Source organism: Tachysurus vachellii, chromosome 3, assembly GCF_030014155.1.
Source record: "Tachysurus vachellii isolate PV-2020 chromosome 3, HZAU_Pvac_v1, whole genome shotgun sequence".
NCBI lineage: Eukaryota > Metazoa > Chordata > Actinopteri > Siluriformes > Bagridae > Tachysurus > Tachysurus vachellii.
This window is the reverse complement of record NC_083462.1, coordinates 19,654,039-19,681,886: the sequence shown is the minus strand read 5'-3', so window position 1 is coordinate 19,681,886 and position 27,848 is coordinate 19,654,039. Positions and strand designations below refer to the sequence as shown.

General features: G+C 40.4%; 2 protein-coding genes across 2 annotated transcripts in view; both read left to right on the top strand.

The window, feature by feature from the left end:
- Positions 1-722: 722 nt before the first annotated feature.
- mcm9 (minichromosome maintenance 9 homologous recombination repair factor) lies at positions 723-18,225 on the top strand. Its single transcript, XM_060866197.1, has 13 exons — positions 723-795; positions 2,046-2,379; positions 7,589-7,905; positions 8,069-8,150; positions 8,922-9,122; positions 10,971-11,096; positions 12,668-12,787; positions 13,578-13,752; positions 14,106-14,308; positions 14,459-14,662; positions 14,843-14,925; positions 15,559-15,704; positions 16,087-18,225. The coding sequence occupies exons 2-13, from the start codon at positions 2,070-2,072 to the stop codon at positions 17,375-17,377; spliced, it is 3,258 nt and encodes a 1,085-aa protein (XP_060722180.1). The 5' UTR covers positions 723-795; positions 2,046-2,069; the 3' UTR covers positions 17,378-18,225.
- Positions 18,226-24,090: 5,865 nt separating this feature from the next.
- Positions 24,091-27,848, top strand: part of cep85l (centrosomal protein 85, like) — a 52,964-nt gene continuing 49,206 nt past the window's right edge. The window contains exon 1 of the mRNA XM_060866189.1: positions 24,091-24,172. Coding sequence (XP_060722172.1) covers positions 24,157-24,172 — 16 coding nt within the window. The 5' untranslated portion in view covers positions 24,091-24,156. The remainder of the gene's footprint in view (positions 24,173-27,848) is intronic.

Genomic DNA, 27,848 nt, shown 5'->3' with positions numbered 1-27,848 from the left:
ATTATTCAACTGATAAATAGCAATAATAAACAGGACAGAAATTGTTTAAAACCTGAACAGAAATGACTCGTTTTGTTTGTTTTTTGTTTTTATATGGACGGTTTACGGACTGTACCATTTTTTCGTATTAAACGGGTGGTACATCTAGTTTCTGCTTTGAACACGCTTCGAAAGAAAAACAAGATGATGTAAAATATATATTTAAAACATAAATATCTATTAAAGGATATTTTCTAACAGGCCATCACACATTGTTCAAGGTTTATTATTAGTAGTAGTAGTAGGAGCTATTTCGCAACCTCTGTACGTCTAAAAAATGGACTCTTCGGCGCCTAATCTTAAACGACTCCTTATTTGATAGCTAGTGCACTATGTGTCCGTTATTTTATGTCTTACCTAGTGCACTTGTATAGCGAGTAGTGCGCTATTTGGGATCGAGCCTTGTTTAGTGCGACAGTTTCTGGAATGTACCACTATTCCTTTTTGAATGGGTTGAAACGGTAATTCGTGTTTTTTGAAAAATAAATAAATAAATAAATAACGTAGCGATATATATATTGATACTATAAATAAAACCTTTTTATCGATTAGTTACACATGCTACACAAAAAACTAATTTGGTTTTTGTTCGTCGTAACTATTTTTGTTATTGTTGTTCAATGCACCCCTAAATCTGTTCAAAATGAAGGAGTCCGGCGCCAAATCTGAAGCATGTTTACACGCACACACACACGCGCGCGTTTTAAAGCTGTGTGTTAGAAAAGCTTGAAAAGTGGTGAATATTTCCACCAGCAGGTAAATTATATTACTATAAAATTGCCATATAGTAGATATTGTCTGTTTGTAAACAAGGTCTATATACTTTCTATATACTTACTGTTTGTAAACAAGGTCTATATACTTAGCAGGCTGGCTAACTTGTTAAAATGCTGGAGAGAGAGAGACAGACAGAGAGAGACAGACAGAGAGAGACAGACAGAGAGTGAGTGAGAGACAGACACAGAGAGAGAGTGAGAGATGGACACAGAGAGAGAGTGAGAGATGGACACAGAGAGAGACAGACACAGAGAGAGACAGACAGAGAGAGTGAGAGACAGACACAGAGAGAGACAGACACAGAGAGAGAGTGAGAGACAGACACACAGAGAGACAGACACACAGAGAGAGAGTGAGAGACAGACACAGAGAGAGAGTGAGAGATGGACACAGAGAGAGACAGACACAGAGAGAGACAGAGTGAGAGATAGACACAGAGAGAGACAGACACAGAGAGAGAGTGAGAGACAGACACAGAGAGAGAGAGTGAGAGACAGACAGAGAGAGAGGCATTGTTCATGTTGATCTTCTTCATCTTCTTATACATCATCATCTTTTTCTTCATCTGTGTTTTCATTTGTTCTTTTCCACCCCATCATCTTCATCTTGTTGTTATTCATCTTTTTTTCTTCATAATCATCTTCTGTATCTTCATCTCTTTGTGGTTCATCTTTTCATCATAATCATCATCATAATCATCTTCCTCTTATTAATTTCATTATCCTTTTTCTTCATCATCTTTATCTTCATCTTTATTGTTGTTTTTGTTGTTCTTTTTCTTCTTGTTTGTCTTTCATCTCCTTTCTTTTTCTTTTTTATCATCTTGTTCATCTTCTTTATCTTTATAAAGAAAGTTCTCTTTGGTGGTGATGGTGGTGGTGCTCTTCTTCATAATCATTATCATCTGGTTCTTCATCTTCTTTATCGTCATCTTGTTGTTCATCATCTTTTTTCTTCTTTATTCTTCTTCTTCGTAGAAAATCATTGACTGGACATCTGGTTCAACTTTCTTTAGAAATGTTACATAAATGGAAATGGCGTTAGAATGAGACACAGTCTCCTGACCAGGTCTCTTCTCCTGATAAAATCCATGTTTAGATCAAATGATCTGTCTAGTTGAATTGTTTTATAAACCATTTGTTATAGAGGCTTCTACTGTGAGTAAAAGTGTGTAAATGTCAGAGCTGATCCCATGATGTCAGACTACAACAGCGTGATTTTGTCTGTAGCGTCGTTTCTCTTCTAGGCTGAAGATGTGGCTGAACTCGGAGCAGACGGCTCTCGCAGGCCTGGTGTTCGAAAGCTACGTGACGGAGCATCACAGGAACGACATCCTGCAGATCCTGCAGGAACCTGATGAAGATGCGCACTACTCGCTCGTGGTAAACGCTATGACCTTATTCGAAGCCAACATGGAGGTGGGCGAATATTTCAACGCCTGCCCCCACCAGGTGCTGCACGTATTCGACGAGGCTCTTCACGCCGCCGTGCTCTCCATCTCTCGGTCCGAGCCACTGCAGAGCTCCTTAAAGCTGAAACACAACCTACATGTCCGAGTCTCCGGTAAGACGATGGATGCGAAAGCCATTCACTAAAGTGTTCACTGCTTGTCTAGGGTCAGTTGTTAGATCTGAGGTGTGTGAGGCCTCTGTGAGGCGTGTTCAAGGAGTGTGTGAGGGGTGTTCGAGGTATGTTCAAGGCGTGTGTGAGGGGTGTGTGAGGGGTGTTTGAGGTGTGTGTAAGGTGTGTTCGATTCGTGTGTGGAGGCGTTCAAGGCACGTGTGAGGGGTGTGTGAGGTGTGTGTGTGAGGCGTGTGCGTTTGGGAGAAGAAAGTATATTTTAACATTTGCTGACTACCGCTCATGTTGCACTCGCTCGCTCTCTCAGGATTGACTGAAGTGGATTGATTCACTCTCACTCATTTTCTACCGCTTATCCGAACTACCTCGGGTCACGGGGAGCCTGTGCCTATCTCAGGCGTCATGGGGCATCAAGGCAGGATACACCCTGGACGGAGTGCCAACCCATCTCAGGGCGCACACACACACTCTCATTCACTCACGCACTCACACACTACGGACAATTTTCCAGAGATGCCAATCAACCTACCATGCATGTCTTTGGACCAGGGGAGGAAACCGGAGTACCCGGAGGAAACCCCCGAGGCACGGGGAGAACATGCAAACTCCACACACACAAGGCGGAGGCGGGAATCGAACCCCGACCCTGGAGGTGTGAGGCGAACGTGCTAACCACTAAGCCACCGTGACCCCTAGTGGATTGATTTGAAATTTTTAAAATTAAAGCAGCCATAAGCAATTTGTCTCTTCTGTTAAACTGTATTAAGCATTATCTAAATCTTTAATCCTTCTGCACAACAAAACAAGAAATGACATGTTAGCTTTATGTCTTTAAATCTAACGCAGATTACAGATTATTGATAAACCCAAAAAAAGGATGGATCAGTGTGACATCATACTGCATCAAACTCTTCTTCTTCTTCTTCTCCTCCATCATACGTACTACACCATTGGATCCTAGCTTTGATAATCCAGTGTTGCTCCTAAAAGGAGTTTTTGTTCATCTCTGTTAGCTCTTGTTCACTAGTTATTCACGCTAAAGCAGAAGAGACGCCATTTTTTCCCCCACAGCCATTTAGGTAAAAAGGAAAATATCAGCGTGACGCGTTACGGAGACCAGCTCAAGGAGGACGGGCACCCAGCAGACCACGAGGAACGTTCTCTTCTCACCTGAGACATCAGCTCAGCTCAACATGCTGCTGGAGACACAGCGAGAGATTTCTTCTTGTTTGTGATGTGTGGATTTTACAGCGATAGCCGCAGCGCAGCCTGTTTACTGTGTGTGCTTGACTTTAATTATAATGAACTTGGGCAGGAAGTTTCTCTCTGCTTCTCGGAGATAATGCAGTTTCCAGCACAAACATGAATTTTAAGTAGTGAATCAGAACGTGTCGAGGTGGCGTGAGGATGCAGGGAAAGAATCAACCTCAGTGTTTTATTCTTCTTCTACACAGTTTGTCTTGTCGTCGTATGTCTTCTGATATTTTTGCCTTTGAGACGTTTCCTGAAGAACACCGAAGACTCGTCTTAGTGCTGTTTAATAAACGTCTCATTACGCGACGTCTCGACACGTGCGATTTGTTCAGTAACCTGCTGTTTGTTTCAACTCATTTATCAGAGCTTCATTTTTATTCTTATGTTCATCGTCTTTGTTCTTCTTCGTTTTCTTCATCACCTTCTTCACCTGGTTTTCAGAATCACCATCATTTTTTATGTTCATCACGTTTTTCCTCTTGTTCTTCCTCTTATTCATCTTTTCTCCATTTTCTCCTTCAACATCTTCTTCCTCATACTCTTCTTCTTCCTCGTCATCATTTTTCCCAATCTTCATCTTCTTTTTCTTCCTCTTCCTCCTCCTTCTTCTTCTTCTTCTTCTTCTTCTTCATCTCCTTCATACTACTCTTCTTTTTCTTCCTCTTCATCACACTCCATCACACTCTTCATCTCCATCACACTCTTTGTCCCCATCATACTCTTCCTCTGAGTCCCCATCATACTCTTCCTCTGAGTCCCCATCATACTCTTCCTCTGAGTCCCCATCATACTCTTCCTCTGAGTCCCCATCATACTCTTCCTCTGAGTCCCCATCATACTCTTCCTCTGAGTCCCCATCATACTCTTCCTCTGAGTCCCCATCATACTCTTCCTCTGAGTCCCCATCATACTCTTCCTCTGAGTCACCATCATACTCTTTTTAATGCATTAGAAAAAAGTGGATAATTAACATCAGCTGCTTCTAGAAATGTTTTAAATTACAAAAGAAATAATATAAATTATTTCAGAATATTTATGCATAAAATAATGTAAATATATTCTTGTATAGAAAAAAGTTTAGAATATTTTTTTAAATAAATGGATGAATATTATATGTAATATATCGAATGTTATAGAATTAATATGATGTATTATTCATGACGTTCATTGTGCTGTATTTCATCAGGATCCCGTGCGCCGATCGTAGCCTCGCCCAGCTGTAGTAGTAGCGAGGCCGAGGAAGGGGATGATATTTAGAGATAATGTGATGAAATTAAAGCTGAGCCGTGGATAATTGCGGTAGCTCCAGTAACCAGAGACAGCGTTTAGATGGAGGAAATTACTGGCACTGTGCCTGCGTCAACACGGCTTTTAGAAAATACTGTTTTTCTGAGCTGGTCTGGAATCTGAGTGGGGGAAAAAAGCCGCAGGTTGTTCTTCACTCAGGGACATGATGAGAACATAATGGACAGTCTATAAATAGCAGAGAGAGAGAGAGAGAGAGAGAGAGAGAGAAGCAGTGGAAAAGGAAAAGAGAGACAGAAGGGGGACGGACAGAAGGGGGAGTGAGGGGAAGAGAGAGGGAGGGGCAGAGAAGGCAGAGAGGGAGAAAAAAACAGAGACTGGGAGGGAGAGCGGGAAGTGGGGCAGTCAAGGAGAGATGGAGACAGACAGACACTCAGAGGGACAGGGAGAGGGAGACAGGCAGATGGACAGACACAGGAAGAGGGATGCAGTCATACAGATGGACACGGAGAGTGAGACAGACAGACGGACACAGGGGGAGAGAGCGACAGACGGACGGACACAGGGGGAGAGAGCGACAGACGGACGGAGAGAGGGAGAGAGAGAGGGATGGACGGACAAAGGGAGAGAGTGAGACAGGCAGACAGACGGACATAAGAAGACAGGCAGACATGATTATCAGACAGCGGATCAGGTCTGAGTGCGCCGAGGCCAAGCTCTGTTTAACCGGTCTTCTCTGATGGACACGGTTATGTCTGACTTGCAGTCGGATCTTTAGGGACGAGGATTTAGAAGAGACAAAAAGCCAAAAGCGTGAGGAGTGAAGAAGATGTTTCTACTTTAGAAAAGAATAAAGTCTTTTATCCCCACTGAGGTTTAAGTGGTGAAATATTGAACTGAATCACAATGAAGCAGAGAGGGATTTTTTGGTGTTTATGTTTCAGGGCACGTGGTCCAGAGAAGGGAAGTGTGTCACCTGTAATTACAGAAAAACTCTGTACACTTACAGATACGCCGGATCAGGAAGCTCACACGTCACCGACTCACTGTTAATTAGAGGGAGATAAGAACCTGTGCACTTCCCTTCTACTAAATTAAAGTTATTAAGGCATTACTTTCATTTATTAAACTGCACTGACCTTTTAAAAATACTTTCAGGCTTTCTTTATTTGCCTTTGAATGCAGTGAAGCAGTTCATCTTGTAATTTATTTCTTTTTTCTCCTTTTTCATCTGATTTGTGGCCTTTTTTACACTGTGCTTCTTTCTTAGAGTTTATAGTGCCATCTAGTGGACATTTTAATTATGCAGCAATGTTATAATCATTGTAGAGTTAATGTTGAAATATAATGTGCTGCTTGAAAAAGGTGCAAATTAAATATAATAATATAAAATAATATATTATATTCACTCTGATTTTTTTATACCATTTCCACTTTCAAACTAATGTGGTTTCGTTTTTCTTCCTATTAAACGCAATTAATACAATTAATAAATGAAATTCAACCAGTAAATAAATTTTAAACAATGTGAAATTACATTTATTGTTTTTTTATGTAAAAAATGTTGATTTTATCGATAGTAAGCATTTTTTTATCTTTTTAATGGCAGGTTTTTTTTTCAATTTTATATTTATTTTTTTTTATTATTAATTTTTTTATGAAAAATAATTTTTTTAAAAAATCAGCTTTAATCTTGACATCCTTTCCATTATCCTAGTTACAACTACAGCTGAGCAAGGAGACTTGAGTGTGATGAATTACGGCACAATGGGCTTTTTATATAATAAATTGTATAATAATTTATATTAAAAAATATATATTAATTTAAGATAATATATTTGTATCATTGTTTTATTAGAAGCAGTTTATGTGCTTCTTCCCTTGCCTGTGTTTTCTTTTTTTTTCTAAATCGATAAAAAACAAATCTGTATTTTACTGCAATCAGAAACCTGTTACCTTTTTGCATTTCATCTCATTATTTCTTGGACATGTTTACCATTAGGCATGAAAACCCCATGATTTCATACTACAAGCAATATGCATCTTATATTACTTTAATAATGAATGAAAGACGGATGGATCTGTGAGCAGAATCTGGTGAAGACTTTTTGAAGAGTTTTGTACACTCCGGTCTGTCTCTTATTTATTATAATCAATATAATTGTTTTTTTATAATTGATTGATTATATATATATATCTCTGGGTTACTTCTCACTGATCAGAAGGTCATGGGTTGAAGCCCGAGCACCACCAAGATGCCACTGTTGGGCCCTTAAACCATCTCCGCTCCGTTTCACAGCTTGCACTCGACCCGAACTTCCTGACAAGATGGGATTTGCCAAGAAAGAATTTCCACAATGAGACCAATAATAAAGGCTGATTCTCGACTAGATCTGTTTTCTCTAATCTCTTTTACTCGACTAGACATTAGCATTCGAACTTCGCATGAATCTCAGCTCCATCAGATTACAATCATTCTTATTGTTTTTTGTTGAAATAATAAACATCTCTGTAGCTTTTAAACCTACCGTCCTTTACATACTAGAGACGTGACACCTTTCTGAATATATTACAGCTCTATGCCATTTTTACATTCTATTTATTTTATTTTATTTCTAATCCCTAACCTTTTTAAAACTGACCTTTTACTATATAATTAATTGTCCATTGTCCATCGTGTGTGAATCTCCAGGTTTGCTCGTGTGTCCCGAGATGACCCGAGAGCACATCCCTAAAGCCCGGGACGTGGGCCACTTCCTGTCCGTCACCGGCACCGTCATTCGCACCAGTGTGACCAAAGTCCTGGAGTACCAGCGGGATTACATGTGCAACAAGTGCAGACACGTGTTCTCCGTGCAGGCCGACTTCGAGCAGTACTACACCTTCACCCCGCCCGGCCGCTGCCCCAACCAGGACGAGTGCAGCTCCTTTAAATTCACTTGTCTGGCTGAACGAGACGCCCCGCCGTCGTCCTGCAGGGACTATCAAGAGATCAAGATCCAAGAGCAGGTCAGGACCTCAGGATGATATGCATTCTAATCTAATCTAATCGAAACATGGTAAATTCCCAGACTTACTGTGAGGCATCATAATCCGAATCTAATCCTTTCCTGCCGTTTTGGGTCGAATGTAAAATCCTCCTCTCTGATGGGGTTGTAATGCCCCCTTGCAGGTACAGAGACTCTCCGTGGGCAGCATCCCTCGGTCCATGCTGGTCATTTTAGAGGACGATCTGGTAGACAGCTGCAAATCAGGTAAACATCCTGAGCTCAAGCCCAATCCTGTCTGAATGAATAGAGTATGATCTCTGTGCTCTTTGGCGCTCCAACAATTTTTACCAGTGCACAGGCTTTACATCCCACTGATGAAATGGATTTGGACTTTATTTATCTATGTATTAAAAATTATTTTATCTATGCATGGGTGTTTGTCCCTCTGTTGATAATCTTACACAGAATTTTAGCGGTTGAAGATAAACACTCCATTCCAGCCTTGTGAAGGTCTTCATTCTTATCATTGGACAAGAATGAAGACCTTCACAAGGCTGGAATGGACTTCAAGGCCATCGCCAATCAGCTTGGTGAGAAGATGACAATAGTTGGTTCAATTACTCGCAAATGGAAGAAATGCAAAATAACTGCCAGTCTCCCTTGGTCTGGGGCTCCATGTAAGATCTGTGATCATTCATCTACAAGAGCATTAGTGAGATCAGACACTGCTGTTGTGATGGTGAGGAATCTCCAGTTCCAGTTCATCCCAAAGCTGTTCAGTGGGGTCGAGTCAGAGTCATGGTTCTTCCAGTAAAACCTAAAGCTCCACACCACATCTTCATTGTCCTTTTAGCTCCAGCGAAGGGAAACTGTAACTTCAGCGTTCAAAGATGTTCTATACAGTTGTGTGCTTTCAGCTTTGTGGCAACACTTAGGAAAAGAATCACGTGCTCTTCGGCTATAAATGTACAGAAACAGATTGAAAGGTCTTTGCTTAGAGCATCACAGGTTATTTGTGTGTAATGTTTTCTCCAGGAGATGATATCACTGTGTATGGGGTGGTGTGGCAACGCTGGAAGCCGCTGTATCAGGACTGTCGCTGTGACGTGGAGATCGTTCTGAAGGCAAACTACATCGAAATCAACAACGATCAATCCACAGCAGCGGTTGTGCTAGAAGACTGCCAGAAAGAATTTGAGGAATTCTGGGACACACACAAGCACAACCCTATAGCTGGTATTCACAGTACATACAAATATGACATTTAAAGGTGGGGTGTCTGTTGTTTGAAAGCTAATGTTGACATTTGAAATTACCAAAACAAACACGCCCCTAACCCAAATGGGTCCCACCCCTGTACTGATAGCTCCGCCCACACATATATACGTAACCCAGGCAACTAATGGAAAGAAATGTGTCTTTATCATAGCTGAAGGGAAGAACAATACGATTGCAGATAAACAAACAAGCAAAAATGACACACAAGCATAATCATTTAAAGGACGGCATATATTAGTTCTGTGAAACAAAGCAAAACCAACGTTACTCACCTATCAAGGAGGAAAAAGCAACCTCTGTGTCTTAAGTAAAGTTGGTCGCATATTCACATATTGGAGTTTCCTGAGTCAATAACTCTTGAGCTGAACGCTGTTACTACCAAAACGCGGTTGTAGCTGCCTCTTTACATTACTGCGATAGAAAAGAGGTGTTATTTGTGTAGTAACAGCGTTTAGCTCAGGAGTTATTGACTCGGGAAACTCCAATCTGTGAATATGCGGCCAACTTCCCACTTCTTCAGTTCTCTCCAGCGCTGGAAAGCTGATCCTATATTAACACGGGTCCTACATCTTGTCTTATCGTAAGTCTTTCTTCGCTTTCTTTCTTTGTTTTTATCCTCCATGTCAATGTTAAAACCGCTTTCTGCTAATGTCACACATGCGCACTGAACACTCTCTCTGCCGCATATTGACAAGACACGTCTCTTTCTACTCATTGGCTACACGTTAGTTTTGTTTTTGTTTTGTTTGGCGGACCAACGCAGTTTTCTGAAGCATTTCTCAAACAACAGAGACCCCACCTTTAATTGTTGAAATATTTATAATGTTCTTCTGACTTGGTTGGTCTCTTCCACCCCAACATGTTTTGACCTCATGATCTCTTTTAAGGTTTAAGATGCATTGTGAATAACTTTTTATCTTTATCAGGATCTTCTCTTTTACTTTAAGGGGAAACGCCCACATTTCTAAGAATTATATTAGAATTTCATCATTAGGAGAAACTCTTTACACTGAGAAGGTTCACGAATACGAGCCCTGTTTTTTTTTTAATACAGCATTTGTTGCAGATGTTAATTTCATGGCTCTAGTATTAGTCAGTACAAAAACCTTTTTAGATTTATTTAACTATTTATTTTCTAAACAAATTTGTCAGTGTAGAAAAAAAAACACGTTATGTAACAAACCTCATTTCAGACGAAATCACGTAGCGGAAGCGGTTGGGTTTTAGCTACAAAAACGTAGCTGCAAGTGTAACTAGTCCGGAATCTCCAGAAGAATTGCTGATGTTTCTCCAAAAAAAATGTAAAAATTCGAATTTAATTTACAGAATAAAATGATTTATTCTTTTTCTTCTTCTCCTCCATCATACTGTTCTTCTTCTTTTTCTCCATCATACTGTTCTTCTTCTCCTTGTTCTTCTTCTCCATCATACTCTTCTTCTTCTTCTTCTTATTCTTCTCCATCATATTCTTCTTCTTCTTCTTCTTCTTCTTCTCCATCATACCGTCGGATTAGCGTCGGACGGTTTACTCGTCTTGCTGGAATTTTAAGCAGTATACATATGACATGCGCTAGCCACATTTTTTTGTATTAATAATAATAATAATAAGAAGAAGAAGAAGAAGAAGACTTATCACCCCAACATCATTCCTCCTTGGATTTAGTTTTAAACATGCTTTTTTTTTTTCTTCATTACACCCTGTGTAACATGGTCAGGTTAAAGATAATTAAACTCTTTGAATATTTTTTCCTCGAGACAGTCTTTATGTATTTGTATTTTTCTCTCCTTTTTTCTATCAAACTTCAGGCAGGAATCAGATTCTGATGAGTCTGTGCCCCCAGGTGTTTGGGATGTATGTGGTGAAGTTGTCTGTAGCCTTGGTTTTGGCAGGTGGAGTGCAGCACGTCGATGCCTCAGGGACGAAGGTGAGAGGTATGTGTGTGTCCCTCTTCACGCCCACGGCATTAATAAAGCTCTTGCTGTTAGAGGTAATTAATCAACTTCAAGGTGGCAACAGTAACTCTGCTGTATATCACAACACCTTAGCCCATGTGCTCACAGTTGTTATACACAAGGTTTTATTCCTCGTCTTAGGTCGTGTAAAGCATCCCACACACGAACCTCTGCGAAAGAGTCGTTACTATAGAAACGTAGCGTATGGACAGAGGTGGGTAGAGTAGCCAAAAATTGTACTCAAGTAAAAGTACTGTTACTTCAGAATAATATGACTCAAGTAAAAGTAAAAAGTAGACATCCAAATAATTACTTGAATAAGAGTAAAAAAGTACTTGGTGAAAAAACTACTCAAGTACTGAGTAACTGTTGAGTAACGTCTGATTTATTTTTTAACACGACAACAATCAGACAGACAAAAATACAAAATAATCTTTAGGCAAATTATGGCTCATCCAATCAATAAAATAAATTAAAATTAATTACAAAATAGCTTAAATTAAAATAATTCAGGTAAATTCATGTACTTAATAAATAAAATAATAATAAAAAAAAATTAATATGCACAAGTAACACAAATTTCCAAACCTTTATACTTTTTTACCAGGCAGAACTAGAACGAGGCAGCCCATAAATTCTCATAAACTGTGTGTGTGTCTCCAGTGACAGAACAACAGAAGGAAACACACATTTCATTTCTTTTGTGTTGTGATTGTTGCACATTTGATGCCTTGATGAAAGGGCAATAATAATGAAATACATCTCTACTCCTTTAATTAATTTCAGGAAGCCTCTAGGACTTTCCTTAGTTTCAGATAAGCTAAAGCTTCTGGTTGCAAAGCTGTTTTTGTTTCTCAAAATATCTTCCTTCATGTTCATCAGAACAAAGAAATTTCTACAGGTTTGTAACAACATGAGAGTGAGTAAATGATGACAGAATTTTCATTTTGAGTGAACTATCCCTTTAAATATGTGTGTTCGGCGCTGTAAGAAACGACACGTCTGATGTCATCTGTTTGTCGGCTCTTGCGGCGCTGAGTAAAGTTGAGCACATAAAAAAACTCGAAACAGCTGAACTGGACAAAACTGTTGTGTTGCTAACTAACGCGTCCCGCCGCTGAGATTGAGTATGATAACGTGACGAGACTGTACAACTACGTTTGATTGGTGAAACACATTCACGTGGTAGAGCCTTAGCTGAAGTTTCTCTGTCTGTCAAAATAAAACATTAAAATTGATGCGTAGAATACCAAAGAGGTAAAAAGAAAAGTAACGAGATCATTGTAGCCTAATGTAGCGGAGTAAGAGTACAGTTTCTTCTTCACAAATCTACTCAAGTAAAAGTAAAAAGTATAGTGATTTAAAACTACTCCTAGAAGTATATTTTTTTCAAAAACTTACTCAAGTAAATGTAACGGAGTAAATGTAACTCATTACTACCCACCTCTGCGTATGGAGGTGCATGGATATGAACGTAAGATTTGTTTTGTAGCTGGAGCTGCTGTCTGTACTGTATATGCGCTGTGGTATAAAGGGGTTTATTTTCACAGGTGAGTCTCACCTCTTGCTAGTGGGCGATCCAGGCACTGGGAAATCTCAGTTTCTGAAGTACGCAGCAAAAATCACTCCGCGCTCGGTCCTCACTGCTGGCATCGGCTCCACTAATGCAGGTGCTGATTAGCTTTACTGTAATTACTGTACCATCACATCTACAGAGGAGGGAGGGCACTCAGGTATCTGATACTGTGTGTGTGTGTCTCCGTGTGTGTCTCTGTCTCTGTGTGTGTCTCCGTGTGTGTGTCCGTCCGTGTGTCTCTGTGTGTGTGTCTCTGTGTGTGTCTCTGTGTATGTATGTGTCTCTCTGTGTATGTATGTGTCTCTGTGTGTGTGTGTGTGTCTCTCTGTGTGTGTGTTTGTGTGTCTCTGTGTTTGTGTTTGTGTGTCTCTGTGTTTGTGTGTCTGTGTTTGTGTGTCTCTGTGTTTGTCTGTGTGTGTGTCTCTGTGTGTGTGTGTCTCTGTGTGTCCCTTCGTATGTGTGTGTCCTTGTGTGTGTGTCTCTGTGTTTGTCTCTGTGTGCGTCTCTGTGTGCCTCCGTGTGTGTGTGTCTGTGTGTGTGTCTCTGTCTGTGTGTGTCTCTCTGTCTCTGTCTGTGTCTCTGTCTGTGTCTCTCTGCATGTGTCTCTGTATATGTTGTTTCTGTGTGTGTGTCTCTGTGTGTCTCTGTGTCTTTGTGTGTGTGTGTCTCTCTGTGTGTGTCTCTGTGTGTGTGTCTTCGTGTGGGGGTCTCTGTTTGTCTCTGTGTTTGTCTCTGTGTGCCTCCGTATGTGTGTGTGTTTGTGTCTGTGTGTGTCTCTCCGTGTGTGTGTCTCTCCGTGTGTGTGTCTCTCCGTGTGTGTGTCTCTCCGTGTGTGTGTCTGTATGTGTTGTTTCTCTGTGTGGGTGTGTGTGTGATATCACTAGGTCTGACAGTAGCAGCAGTGAAGGACTCTGGAGAGTGGCACCTGGAGGCAGGAGCGCTGGTTCTCTCTGATGGAGGTCTCTGCTGCATAGATGAGTTTAACAGCATTAAGGAACACGACCGCACCAGCATCCACGAGGCCATGGAGCAGCAGACCATCAGTGTGGCTAAAGCTGGGTTAGAAATGCTCCACTCTGTCAGAAACCTGCTGCAGCTTCTACATCTACATCAATCTTCTACACTTATTACAAGACATTTACTGATTGAATTCCCACCTTCTCGGTTCTGGGCCCTTGTGCGAGGCTCTTAACATGCTGCTCAAAAAAAGCTTAAAACCCATAAAAATAAAACCCTTGTGTTCAGTACGATTATTGTGTGTTATCCGGTCATTCAGACATCCACACTGCTTTGTTGTTCATCTGTCTACATATTTTTTGTCTCTAAGTTTCCTGAACTGTCACAATCTTGCCATATTGGCGTTCTGACGCTGTGGAGCCACTAATGATGCAGTGTTTTTGTCTCCCATACAGAATGGTGTGTAAACTAGACACAAGGACAACGATACTTGCAGCCACCAACCCAAAGGGCCAGTACGACCCCAACGTGTCCGTGTCTGTGAACGTAGCTCTGGCCAGTCCTCTCCTCAGCCGCTTCGACCTGGTCCTCGTCCTGCTGGACACCAAGAACCCCGAGTGGGACAAAATCATCTCCTCGTTTATCCTCCAAAATAAAGGTTCAACTCAGTCATTCTGTTTTTATCCTAATACTCGTGTCCTAACGCATCACGCTCACATCTCACCTATTACATTATAAGTATTGCTAAACCACTCTTCTACGGTTTCTCCGTTTTTGTTATTGTCTTTATGATCTCTGTCTCCCCAAGCTGTCCCGAGTCAGTCGTCTTCATTATGGAGCATGGAGAAGATGAGAACGTACTTCTGCGTGGTAAAGAGGCTGCAGCCGCGCATTACTCAGGACGCCAACTCCATCCTGACCCGCTACTACCAGCTGCAGAGACAGAGCGACAGCAGGAATGCTGCACGCACCACCATCCGCATGCTGGAGAGCCTCGGGCGTCTCGCAGAGGGTCTGTCCTTACACACACACACACATTCCTTCTCTTACCGTCCTTTAGTATAAATCTATATTCATTCTCCGATTGTAACAATTACAACTGGCATAAAACAGACACCTTGTTTTTTTCGTTTGTTTATTTTCTACATTTTAGTTATATACAGTTTGTTTAAAATCTGTTTCCTGTTTCCAGCCCACGCCAAGCTGATGTTTAGAGAGACAGTGACTGTGGAGGACGCCGTAGTGGTGGTGTCGGTTATGGAGTGCTCCATGCAGGTACGTCACCTCCGGCATCATGGGAACACTGTATAAATGCATACATCAGTCTCTTGTGTGTTGATTGTGTAGTCCACAGTTTATTGAAGTATGTTTGTATATTGAGTCTCATAACCAAAAGACAGGCCAAACTTAATTCCCATATTTTATTTAAAAAAAAAAACGATACTAGTGATGGGTGGAAAGGAGGAGGAGGATGATGACGATGACAAAGATGATGATGATCTCGATATCCAACCCTTTTTACCAGAACACCAGCGTTTCAGTTGTCCATCAGATTTGTACAGGTCTTATACAGGTCTTACAGGACAATCGGTATAAACATGAATGATTTTATCAATAAAAAGATCTAAAAATGAGTCAGGACTGAATTTTAGTGGTTGAAGGTCAAACACCTTCAGGTTATAAACGATTATGAACAAACACTTGCTCAACTGCTCAATTGTGTAAAATCCAGTAAAAAAGAAATAAATAAAAGGTTGCTCTGGGTAACAGTAACTCACTCACACAGCCTCGTCTATTTATTTAAAGATTTTATCAAATTTAAAGAAATCATAAAAATATTCATTTGTACGACAAAATAATTACTTTCTGTTTTACTTTCTTTTTGTGTTGTTGTTTTTTTGGGCACAGGGTGGCGCACTGCTCGGTAACGTGAACGCTCTGCACACGTCCTTCCCTGACGACCCTAATGAGCAGTACAGAAGCCAATGTGAGATTGTACTGGAGGGTCTGGGCCTCACTCACATCCTCAACAAAGAGCTTCAAAGGCTCTCAGGGTAAAGCACACTTTAATGGAGTTACCATAAATATCCCTGATGGTCTGTAAATCTGTGTCTAGAGACAAACTGCTTCACCCCACATGATGACCGATGAAGTGTAATGAGTTTTCAGGATGACGGAAACCTGTAATTAATTCTATTCGGAATAGTTGGTGCAGTTATTAAATATTTAATTGTAAATGTGTAGCGCTACACTTACACTTTTTAAAAAAAAGATGTATATTTTTAATAATTATTAAAAATAAAGGTCATTAATATTTCAATACATTTGAATGGAACATGTTTTTAGATAATTAAAGATCGAATCGTGGAAATATTTTAGTTTTAAATGACGCATTAAATTAATTCTGAATCATTTCTTGCTTTCTTCCTCATTCAGGAAGCCGGACCGGTCTCACGAGTCACCTGGAGGTAAGCAGCCGAGTGACCTGCGCATAGAGAGCGAGACCAGTCAGGACACCTCTGCCTCTGACCCAGGACTTCACTGGTTTCACAGCTTAACCAGTCCAGCTGAGGGGAAAGCGGCATTCCCTGTGGCATCTCCCATTCGTTCCTCTACACAACATCACACAGACAAGACACCATGCTCTAGTGTGTTGCCTAGCAACAGTGGCTCAGCGTGGGAGAAGCAGGCCGACGAGGACAGCAGCTCGGTGGTGCAAAAGCTCTCCAAAAAGCTCAGGACCAAACGATTGAAAGAGATGAACACCGAGCGCTCAGGGAACGAAGGAAAGAACACGGTGGATGAAACAACAAACACAGAGCAGGAGTCATCTCCACACACACATCCGTGCCACAGCACGCCGATGACAGACAGGAAACTTCCTTCTAAAAGAAAGGCTACGTGTTTAAGTCCAGCTGTGACCGAACGATCCGAGGGGGAAAATCTCCAGGTCGACCTGTCGAGCTTTGCTTTCAGAACCAGAGGGAGAATGATGCACACGGATCAGGCTAGCGCTTCACATCCGGCTCCTAAAAGGGGTCATAAAATCGGCACAGAGCGAAATTTGCAAAGGAGAGGAAAAGAGAAGGAGAAAAACGGGAGTTGTAAGCAGCCAGCAGAGGGCAGCAGCACATGTAAGAAGCTCAGAGCTCGAGTCCAGGCTACAGTCAGAGAGATTCCCTCCGAAAACAGAACAGCGGACGACACAGAGCACAAACGCCAGCAACTTGTCCAAAGCCTGAGCAGTGCCACTCCAAACAAGCCCATTTCCTCCATTCAGCCACGCCATCCAGAGACTAAAATCGCTTCCTCCACCCTGGCCAAACTTTCCACGTTCTCTTTTGTTCCCTCTCCTGAGGAAAAGACCAGCCAGAATCTTACCACAGCTCCAACACAGATGAACAACACACCAGTTTCCAAGGACAGCGTAATGGAAAAAGATGCCAGCGCAGTGAAAAGCGCACACACAAAAACGGCCACTGTGGAGAGGAACAGCTTCACGAATTTAGCAGCAAAGACCCGTCAGAAAACGAGCAGGCCAGACAAAAACACAGAGACGCATGAGGAAGAATCCGAGAGCTCCAGGAAGAGGAAGTGCTTCGAGTCGAGCTCAGGAAGACCCAGAGGTCTTTTCTCCGGTCTCGCCTTCTTCGGCTCCTCTACTGTAGATGATGACGCGCTCGACGTGGACTGGGATGAGGTGTCGGGGAATAAAGCCAAAATATAGTTTCATAATGAGATGGAGGAGAAGGAATACGCCAGCAATACAATCTTTAGGTTGTGTAATCTCTTTCCTGTTCTGAGGAAAAGGAAAATTAAAGGTTTACTCCAAACTTGATTATACTTCATGTCTCGGGGCAGTCGTCAGGGCAGGTTATAAATGTATAGAAATGTGACTAAATCATTCAAAATTCAAAAATGAAGCTGTTCTACTGTAATACAGAAGGTTTTAGGATGAAACGGACATCAGGGAAAGTCTCAGAAATGTGTTTTATTCAGCTTGAAGTTTTGCTTTAAGTTTCGTTGTATTTGAGCCACTTATCTGTGCACTTTCTTCATGTACACGTCTTTTTCATGTGCAGAATTCATAAATACGTGCTACACGCATAACGCGACACCAAACCTGCCCTTAGGCTCCCATTATACGAGTTTATACGGCGTAAACATACGCTACAGATGCTGTAATGGAAATGAATAATGCTGGAGTTTTCCTTTAATGTCAAGAAATAAAAATGTAGATATATATATTGTTTTATGATGGATGACGTGAACTGAAAAGCTGCTTGGGGGGAAAAAAAATCCTCCTGCTGTTCAGAAACTCCGCCAGGTTATGAATCAACAGTAAAAAATGTACTCCTTACTCATTTCTGCTCTTTAGTCAGCAAGCACCTCGTTCCTTTATGCTCCCCTGTGTTTAGAGATGTTTTTTCCATCACACTTTTCTTATTGCTGCATTTTTCATGACCGCTTCCTTCAGCGTGCGGGTTAACTGCTGACAGAACTGCGACTGCTCTTTTGTCACGCTGCGTTTTCCTGGTGTTAACCTTCTGCAGCTTCGAGTTCAGCGAGTGCTTTAAGTGCAACTAACTCCGTGTATCACAGTGTTGTGTGGTGCTCTGTAATCTTCCTTATCATAGAGATGCATTACTTAGCAGCTTTTAAGCTGAAGGACTTTTTATTCGAAAATTTCCAGGAGACCTTACTGAGAGCTTGAGATGTACTGAAGGAATTTAAAGAGGAAATGTGTACTAAGTACTGGAGCTCAGCCAAGGATTTAACTTTAGACCCCGTTGGACCAGGCTAGGTTGTTTACGACATAATTCACTTCTCTTTTATGTAGTATAGAAATATTTATCTTTCAGACGTCACCGTCATGTTGTGCAAGGATCCAGTTTAATGAAGTGTTCCACGATGAGACTCGTCAGAGGACTCATGTAGACTCTCTGCGGCAGAGACGGCTTCAGAAGACGAGCAGGCCGTACGCGTAGTCGGAGATGTATGAGGAACAATCCGAGAGCTCAGGGTAGAGGAAGTGCTTTGAGTTGAGCTCAGGATGACCCGGAGGTCTTTTCTCTGGTCTTTCCTTCTTCAGCTCCTCTATTGTAGGTGATGACGCTCTCAATGTGGACATGGGGACAAGCTGAGGGTTGTTCTTTTTACAATTGACGTCGTCTCGAAGCAGCTTTACAGAACATAAACATAGAACAAAGGGTTAATCTAGCCATGGGGGTCACAGTCCAGTGACTTCTGCGACAGACCCAAGCCCAGATATATAGAGAGGGTTCTGTCAGGAAGGGCATCTGGCGTAAAACATTGCCAAATTTAACCATGCGAATCGTCAGTACGAATTTCATACTGGATCAGTCGAAGCCCGGGTTAACAACGACCGCCATCGGCGCCGTTGACCTACAGGGCGCCGGTGGAAATTGGGCTACTGTTGGTCAAAGATGCAGAAGATAGGGATAGGTGGAAAGAGATGATTCGCTGTGGCGACCCCTGAAGGGAAAAGCCGAAAGAAGAAGAAGATAAAGATTAATATAATACAAAATTCAAGATTATTTTTATATATATTTAAATTTGTATGTATTTATCCCCAATGAGCAAGTCTGAGGTGACTCAGGCAGCAGTGGCAAGGAAAAACTCCCTTGAGAGAAACCAGACTCAAAGGAGAACCCATCCTCATATGGGCGACACTGGAGGGCGTGACCACAAACATACAGTCTGACAAATAGAAAAGAAAAGAAAAAAGAAAAGAAAAAACATTTATTCCAAACTTTACTCCAAAAATTATACTTCATGTCTAGGGGCAGTCCTCAGAGCAGGTGATAAATGTTTAGAAATGTGATTAAATAATTCAAAAATGAAGTTATACTGTAACACAAAATCTAGTTTATTAAACAAGATGTCTGTTTGAAGTATACCTAATATAGTTGAGGGACAGTTGTCAAGGCATGTGACTGACTAATGCAAATTCAGTTATACTGCACCAAAAGATGTATTGGGATGAAACATAATGAGGAAATTATGTTGATGAGTGTTTTATTTTGACTTATTTCACAATTTTGACCATTTATGTGCACTGGTGTGGCTGGTTTTACCAAATCACTTGGTGGAAGGAGACAGTTTAACAATCTCTAGGTCTAAAAATGTAGAATATTTTGCCAGCTAACTGATTTCCTCTTACATCAAACGTACTTGTCACGCTCCGTACAGACGAAGATATAAAATGAACGAATTATTGAATGTTGAGTTTCCTGATCATCAGTGACGAGTCTCCTAAGACCTTTGGTGATGAGATGGAGACTGATGTATCTTATTGTGTATATAACAGGAACAGTAAAGTGTGTGAGATTTAGAGTTAATTACAGTATTTTTGTGCATATGTTGTTATTTTGTAATGGACATGCAACTGAATTAGGAACAGAGAGCAGCCCAGTCTGATCGTCTCCATTACTGAATGAAGTCTCGTCTCCGTCTCCAGCTCAAGTTGGTCAAAGTCTTGTCAATGCCAGACAGTGAGGTGCGTCGGATTCGGTGTTCCTCGCCTCGCCTCAGCGTGCTGTGCTGTGCTGTGCTGTGCTCAGGAGAAAAGGATCGGTAACATGAGGAGTTAATGGATCCCAGCTTCCTGCAGATGAAACTGCAGCATCATCAATAATGAAGTGTTATTGACTTGACTGTCTCTGTCTCATCAAGCTAGCACTTCTCCTCATCTAACCAACATTACATCATCCTCAAAGCAGCCAGGAGGATTTTTTATTATATTTTTCTATTCTAGGTCAGAAATCTGCTTCTGGACAGGCTCAGGGAGCTGTCTTGTCTGGGTTCCAGGAAAAATTGTGTGGTTTTTTGGGGTTATAATCTGTAGCTTGTTTTATTGGTGACTCCTGATTATTGCATCTGTACAGCAATTAAAAAAAACTACTAAAGAGCTGCATTTTGCATTAAACAGTGAAACAAGTTGCATAGAGCTATAAAGTTTAATAAGTAATGTACATTAACACACGCAAGGTGTTTTAGCCTGGCTTGCTAGCTCACCAGAATAAATACGCTTTACCCGAATTACTGCTGACTGGATAATAAATTATGTGATCAACAATACAGTAATTTCTTTTGCTGACTGATCGTACAAGATTTCTGCCGAAGATGCTGATACTAAATCTGTCCAGTTTTATCACGCCCTTGTGTGTGTTTTTGTGTGATTGTTTTTTTTTTTATTTGTATAGCGCTTTTAACAATTCACTTTGTCTCAAAGCAGCTTTACAGTAGTATATAAACAGAATAATTGTAAAAGTTTAAAATTAGGTTACTATTTCTATCTAACATTTATCCCTAAGGATCAAGTCTGAGGTGACGATGGTGAGGAAAAACTCCCTGACATGATATGAGGAAGAAACCCTGATAGGAACCAGACTCAGAAGTGAACCTCATCCTCATTTGGGTGACACTGAACAGGAAATAATGTCATTTCTACAACAATTTATAATCCAGTGGAATATATAATGATTTCCCTATACAGTTTTGTGACAACAAATTGTGTAATGCTAATGAAAGCTTGAATGCTAATTCTTTCTGACTTGACAATGTCACCGGCTGAGCTAACACACATGGTGATCTATCGTCTTTATAAAAACGATCACATGTAGCACATCCATGTAGCTTCCAAATAAAAGCTGATCAGTAAAATACAATTGAGCTCATTTGGTATCAAATAATTGAACTAGAATTACTTGTGTTAGGGGATGTTGTAGCTAGCTAGCTAGCAAAGAGCTCCATGATATAAGGTGTTAAATATACAGTAGCTAGCTTAACGACAGGTCGCCATTAGCTGGGCTGGCTAAATGAGAAACTTTGCTAGTTTTCTTTATGACTAAGAATTAAATGCAATAAGATGTTTCAAGGATGCAGAAAGAGATAGCAAGCTAGCCAGAAATAATACCACAGGAATATGTGGTGTGTTAACATATATTTAGAATATTTTTGTTGTTTTTGTACACAGATTTTAGGTTTAGCTGTTTTTCCCCCCAGTTGATGCCCCTTTTTGTCAGCAGGTTGTTTTGGCAGGTTTAACAGCATTATGTCAGACACACATGGGAAGGAGAAATGCTTTGCTTTCTGTCTTGTTCAACTGTTTTAAGGTTCATTATTATTCTCAAAGTCAGGGGTTTGTGTGAGCGAGTGCTTTGTGGAACCGGTAAGCATTTATTCTGCACTAATTTCTTAAGAGGATTGTCAGTGCTGGAGTATAACAAATGCTAAGTAGCATATATATGTTATAAAAGTCAGAAACCTGGCTTTTGTCAGAGGTTAAACTATATTTATGAGCTTATTTATGAATCCCAGGGGAGTGTGTGTGTGTGTGTGTGTGTGTGTGTGTGTGTGTGTGCTGCTCACATGGTTACAGTATTGTTTCATGAACACAGTTATTAACCTTGTTTTTTCAGCTTGTTTTTGCAGATCTCGGGATGCCAGATTGGATCAGCTGTTTTCAAAGTCAGTAAAAACAATAAAAAAAAAAAAAAAACACCTGATCCAATCTGGCAACCCTGAGAGCTGCAAAAACAAGCTAAAAAAAAAAACAAGGCTAATAACTGTGTTCATGAAAAATGAACGTTTTAAATAGTTTTTAAATAGTCTATTTTATTTTATCTATTTAAATAGTCTTAAATAGTTTTAAAAGACAGATGATCCTTTCAAAACCAAATCTAATTTATCCAAATTGCTTTAATATTATTATTATTATTATTATTATTATTATTATTATTACTATTATTATTATTATCCACTGTGATCTACTGTGACAGTGACCAACTAAAATTAGTTACTGGTTGATGAAGTTGTTATTGAAATTTATAAAATATAAAAACTCACTTTCTGCAATTTTAACACAATTTCCGTCAATACTACATTCATCTTTTCCACCTGGGAAAACCATTACGCAAATCTGACCAGGAACGTTTTGGACAACGATGGTTTAATTTAGCCTAACAAGGGAGTAATGTAACTGGCTACATGAACTGGTCAAGTGTCAATAAAGTCTTACTAAAGAAAGTTTATGCTATATTTTAGCTGAGGCTCAACTTATCATTTGAGTTCTGTTTAGGAGAAACACTATAACACAACTACAATAAATAGTGCATAACAGGAAACTTCTATGTCATATGAATCGAACGAAGCTGATTAACCTGAGATCTGGCAACCGTAGGGGAACCAACAGCCACAGGATAGTTCCTAAAGCTCTGCATAGATGAGATCTGCATTATATAACCAGCTTGATGCTTAGAGGAATAGAGGAACATATATTTTGGCCCTCAACGCTCTACACTTCACCCATTAACACGTAGTCACTGTCAGGGTGTTCCTGTTAGAGCTCAAGTTCCTTCTTAGTAAGAAATGTGTGTGTGTGTGTGTGAGAGAGAGAGAGAGAGAGAGAGAGAGAGAGAGAGAGTGTGTATCAGCCAGTTTATTGTGTCGTTTGTGGCATGCTTCAAAGAACTCAAGTTTACACATTTTGAAATGTCTCTAATTCTCAACCTCTTTGCTTCTAACTGCTGAAAGAAATGATCAGAATGATGTTACTGAAAGTTACTGAAAGCAATTTTATATGACTGATTCATGTCTTCTCCTAAATGAATCCTCTAAATGGCCAAAAGTAAGGCCGGTGATTAATCCAATAACTTGCTTAGCCTGACCTCTTCTCGAGGCTCCTGGTTTAAGGTTTCTTTCATAGACCGGACAATCAGATCCCACAAACATTTCATTACGACTTTGCGAGCCAGACATCATTGATCCTCACAGGATGTGTCCCAGTCCACGCTGGTAAGTAGACGACTCCTGCTGTGAAAGAGCTTAATGATTTCATCTTGTGCTCCTACAAACAGGAGCCATCATCCAGACCTGGAGTGAACCGAGACTCCACTCTCTGTTCAAACTTCATTAGGAGGACTTAGGTTGGGAAATATCCTGACTGGGATAAAAGTGTTTCCTGCTGATGAATGAATATAGATACAGTCTTATAATAGAGGACAATGTTTAAAAATAATAATAATACTAATAACCTTTGCATGATTTATTAAGTCCCACATAAAAAAAGGCCTAGCTGCTAAAAATGGCCTGCTGTCTAACAAAACATTTTCCTTCAAATATATTTGTTTGGTTTAGTAGTTACTGATTATTTATTAATGATATATACTGTGCATCGTGTCCAGGTAACTTTCAGGATGCTGCTCTCAGTTGTCTTGTTCATTTCCTCACTGTAACTTCTATCGATTGTCTCCTTCACCTCCATGACACCCTGTTGTTTTTTTTTTTGTTTGCGTGTGTGTTTGTGTGTGTGTGTGTGTGTGTGTGTGTTAAGTCAGTTTTTTTCCTGCTTTACAACCATTTGAAAAAAAAAGGTCTGATGCTTATTGGCTGAACGAGTTCCTCTGCCGGGTTTCACTTTAGCTAACGTACACTGAAGCATCACCACTTCCTCCCGCTACTTCTCCATAATGCACCTTTCTCATGAAGAAAAACAGCTGTAAGTTCTTTTAAATAACGTCCTTTTTGTAAAACATTTTTTCTTCATTTATGTTGCTCTGTTTCCATCTGAAAATGTTTTGTGGAGGTGGAAACGGAGGCTGCTTGATGTAGAATGTAGCCAGGCCACTTTCGCTGAGAATGTGACAGCTAAGCAGAAATGTAAATGTGCTGAGGAATGTGTTGCATGCTTTAGACAGCTGATGTTTCTAGCTTCATAATGTTTTAACATGCTACTGCGTTTAATCCTGCATTGCTTCTGTTCATTGTTATTACACACTCTCAGAAAAAGAACTGTACTTGGCCTAGTTGCTGGGCTTGTACCATTAAAGACACATACATCGTAATGTATGTCTACTAAATGTGTAATTAGAGGACTTTCTGAACTTCTGTACCTGTTATAACCTGTTTAATCTAAAAGCTAGTTAAAGGATCACTCCCTCATGTATTTTCCCATGTAAAGCATGCTAACTAAATGATGTTGAGCTGATGCTGGAGCTCACACTACGCGGTATGTGACAATGTTTTCATGCACTAGTATAAGAGTTTGTGATTCCTCAGTACTACTTTGATGCACTTTCTACTAAGTGATTTAGGACATGTCCTTTTTCCTGAGAACGTATTTTAATCATTAGTATCACTTTAACACACTATTTAGTACAGTAGTATGCAATTTGGGACACATCCTGCTTCCTGAGGATGTGTTTTAATTATCAGATGTACACTGACACATTATCTGGTCGGTACAACAGTGTGTACATATGTGATGTCCTGAGTCTAAGTATTTGAATTATACATGTTTTATACGATAATGCGGTTTGGGACATCAGACAGAGCCCCAGCTTTCATGACTGAGAGACAGGAAGTGGGGGGCAGGGCACAGCGTGCACACTCCTGATAACACACACAAACAGTGATTCTCAATACAGATTCACGTCGACTCAAAATCCCACTAGTGCAATGTTTTGACCTCAATTTGGGATCTCGCATCACACACCCTTCCAAACCAGACGCTAAACACACACACAGATGAGTGGAACACCAAACCGCATGGGTTCCTCTGATAGGAAATGTTTTGTTCATATGTTATTGACACAGATTATTACTATGCAGCGAGATAGGAAAAAAAAAGCTTTTGCTTTACTAGAACAGGATCTTTCATCAGAGACATTCAGTATAAACATGCCGTGTCACCGGACCACATAATGTGAGCTACTGATCGGTGATGTGTTTGTGGATCAGTAACAGCAGTAGGATTGTTCACAGCTGAGTGTGTTCTTTGTGTCGTTTGTGTGTGTGTGTGTGTGTGTGTGTGTGTGTGTGTGTGTGTGTGTGTAGGACGTGGCGGTTGCTCAGAGCTTCTGTGTGTCGTGTTGACAGTTAGAGCCATCGTGAACGGCCAGGATTTCCAAACACTAGGCCATACAGGAATGATCGTCATGGTCCAGTTTATATAGTCAAAGATTGTTTCAGCCGTATAATATACATAACGTACAAAACGTACGGGACTAAGTGCAAGGACAATAGTAATGCCGGAGCAGCGTCAGTATTGACAACAATAATAAAAATAAAATGGGACCCAGGATGTAGCCCTGAGGGAATCAAGTCCACGATATAATTAAACATGCAAATTACACACGACTCTAAGCCAAAGGAGTGTGTAAGGCAGTTGTGGGCTGTGTTTGATTCAGTGTGCTCTAGGTATTGAGTGTTCACTTCAATCTAATTAACCATGAATGTTTTAGTCAGGACAATCGGCTCATAAATCGATCACGCATTTGCATAATAAATACGTGATTTATGAAAAGCCGGTTAGTTTCATATGAGTGCTCCTGTTTGTGTAACTTTATATTTAAGAAGACTCGCTAATGTGAACCATGACTAATCGATTTAAATCTTATTTTTAATTGGCGACGAGTTCCTGTGGTTTTTCAACTTATCAAACAGTTTTAATCAGTAAAAAGAAACTAATGATGTTCTCTCTGTGAGTCTGATCTAAAATGAGTCAGGACTCTGTTGGCTTTCAGTGTGAGACGTTTGTTTATCCCTCTGTTGATAGTCTTACACTGAATTTTAGTGGTTGAAGATAAACACCTTAAGATTTTAGATGTTTATGTAAAACACTTGGCGAATCTCAGAGAGCGGAAATGGGTCTCAATATTTGTGTAAAAAAAGGGGGAATTGTTTTTGTTTTTTAACTTTTCTCCGAAAATTTTGCCCCTAGTATTTTAGGGAAAAACAGAAATACTTCTGAAACACTACAAATTCCTGAGTGTCTGCTTTTATATGAGCTTCTTATTAACACCACTGTGGACGTGACAAAGACGTTCAGTGAACAACATACACACTACAAAGCTTAATAAACATTTTATTTCATATGAACAATCTGAAGCAATCAAATCGTTGAGTAAAAAGTAATGGCACCCAGTAAAAGCCTTTATGTGTATGGTTCCTGATGTGCTGCGGTGGCTGAGCTGCATTACTGGAAAATGAGCTTTTATGGTGTTTGGTGGCTATTTATTTATTCACAAGTTCATTTGTGTAAATCAGCTGTGTCATGAACATGCTAAGGTGAAAGATCAGCATTAGCAAAACTTTTAAATAATTTGTTGGGAATGTTTTGCATTAGCATTAGCATATTAAAGCATCGATACGCAGATTTAATAAAGGATTAGTAATAAAGGACCAGTGTTTGTTTGAGGGCTCTTTAGACCTTTTACACTCAGGTTGGTGACATGGGAACTGTAAGCATCAGTTGATCATACAGTAAGCTCCACGTCTTGTAATGTTCAGGACAGGTGGATGATGGAGGGATTTTAGAAGTGCATAATGGGTTCGGCTGGTACTGTCAGTAAACATTCACTGTTTTATGCTTTTTAGGAATATTATGTAAGTGCTTCTTTACAGGACACTACTGGTCTTATCCTGGGTATTAAAATACCATGAGAACATGTGGCTGTTAGGGAACAATCTGAACAATAAGTCAAATTAATAATGTAAAACATTACACAACCTCTCTTTGTTAAAGCTTGTGTATAGCATTTCTATGGAATGGCTTTTTATATATTTAGAAAGAGCCCAGAGACATTCGACTGTGACCTATATGAGTCGAGTATTAGTGTGACTATAAATTAATGGGTTTGGGGTTTGGGCATAACTGGGGTTGGATTTATTATTTAACTGGGTACAGTGTCTTGGATTGGGTAAAATAGAAGACTAGAATAAAAGCCTTTATTTTAGGGACATTGTAGCCTAGTGGTTAAGATGTTGAACTACCGATCCTAAGGTCCATCAGGCTGACACTGCTAGGCCCATGAGCAAGGCGTCTGCTAAATGCTGTAACCTACACATTATAGCACAGTGAAATTCTTTCTTCATTTGATACCATCTTTGGAGGTTGGGGTCAGAGTGCAGGGTCTGCCATGATACAGCACCTCTGGAGCAGAGAGGGTTGCTTGCTCAAGGGCCCAACAGTGGCAGCTTGGCAGCGCTGGGGCTTGAACCCCGTTCAACAACCCTCAATTGCTTAGTTGTATAAAAAAAGAGATAACATAAGTCACTCTGGATAAGGGCATCTGCCAAATGCAGGAAATGTAAATGTAAATAATCATCTAAAACTTATCTTGAACCACTAAAATTTAGTGTAAGGTTAACAACGGTGGGAAAAACAGTTCTGA

Bases quoted from the DNA above. Each gene is read 5' to 3' on its own strand.
- mcm9 (XM_060866197.1), top strand. From the start codon at position 2,070: ATGTGGCTGAACTCGGAGCAGACGGCTCTCGCAGGCCTGGTGTTCGAA. The intron at 8,151-8,921 runs GTAAACATCCTG...TGTTTTCTCCAG, and splicing joins GGTAGACAGCTGCAAATCAG to GAGATGATATCACTGTGTAT. The intron at 13,753-14,105 runs GTTAGAAATGCT...TCTCCCATACAG, and splicing joins ATCAGTGTGGCTAAAGCTGG to AATGGTGTGTAAACTAGACA.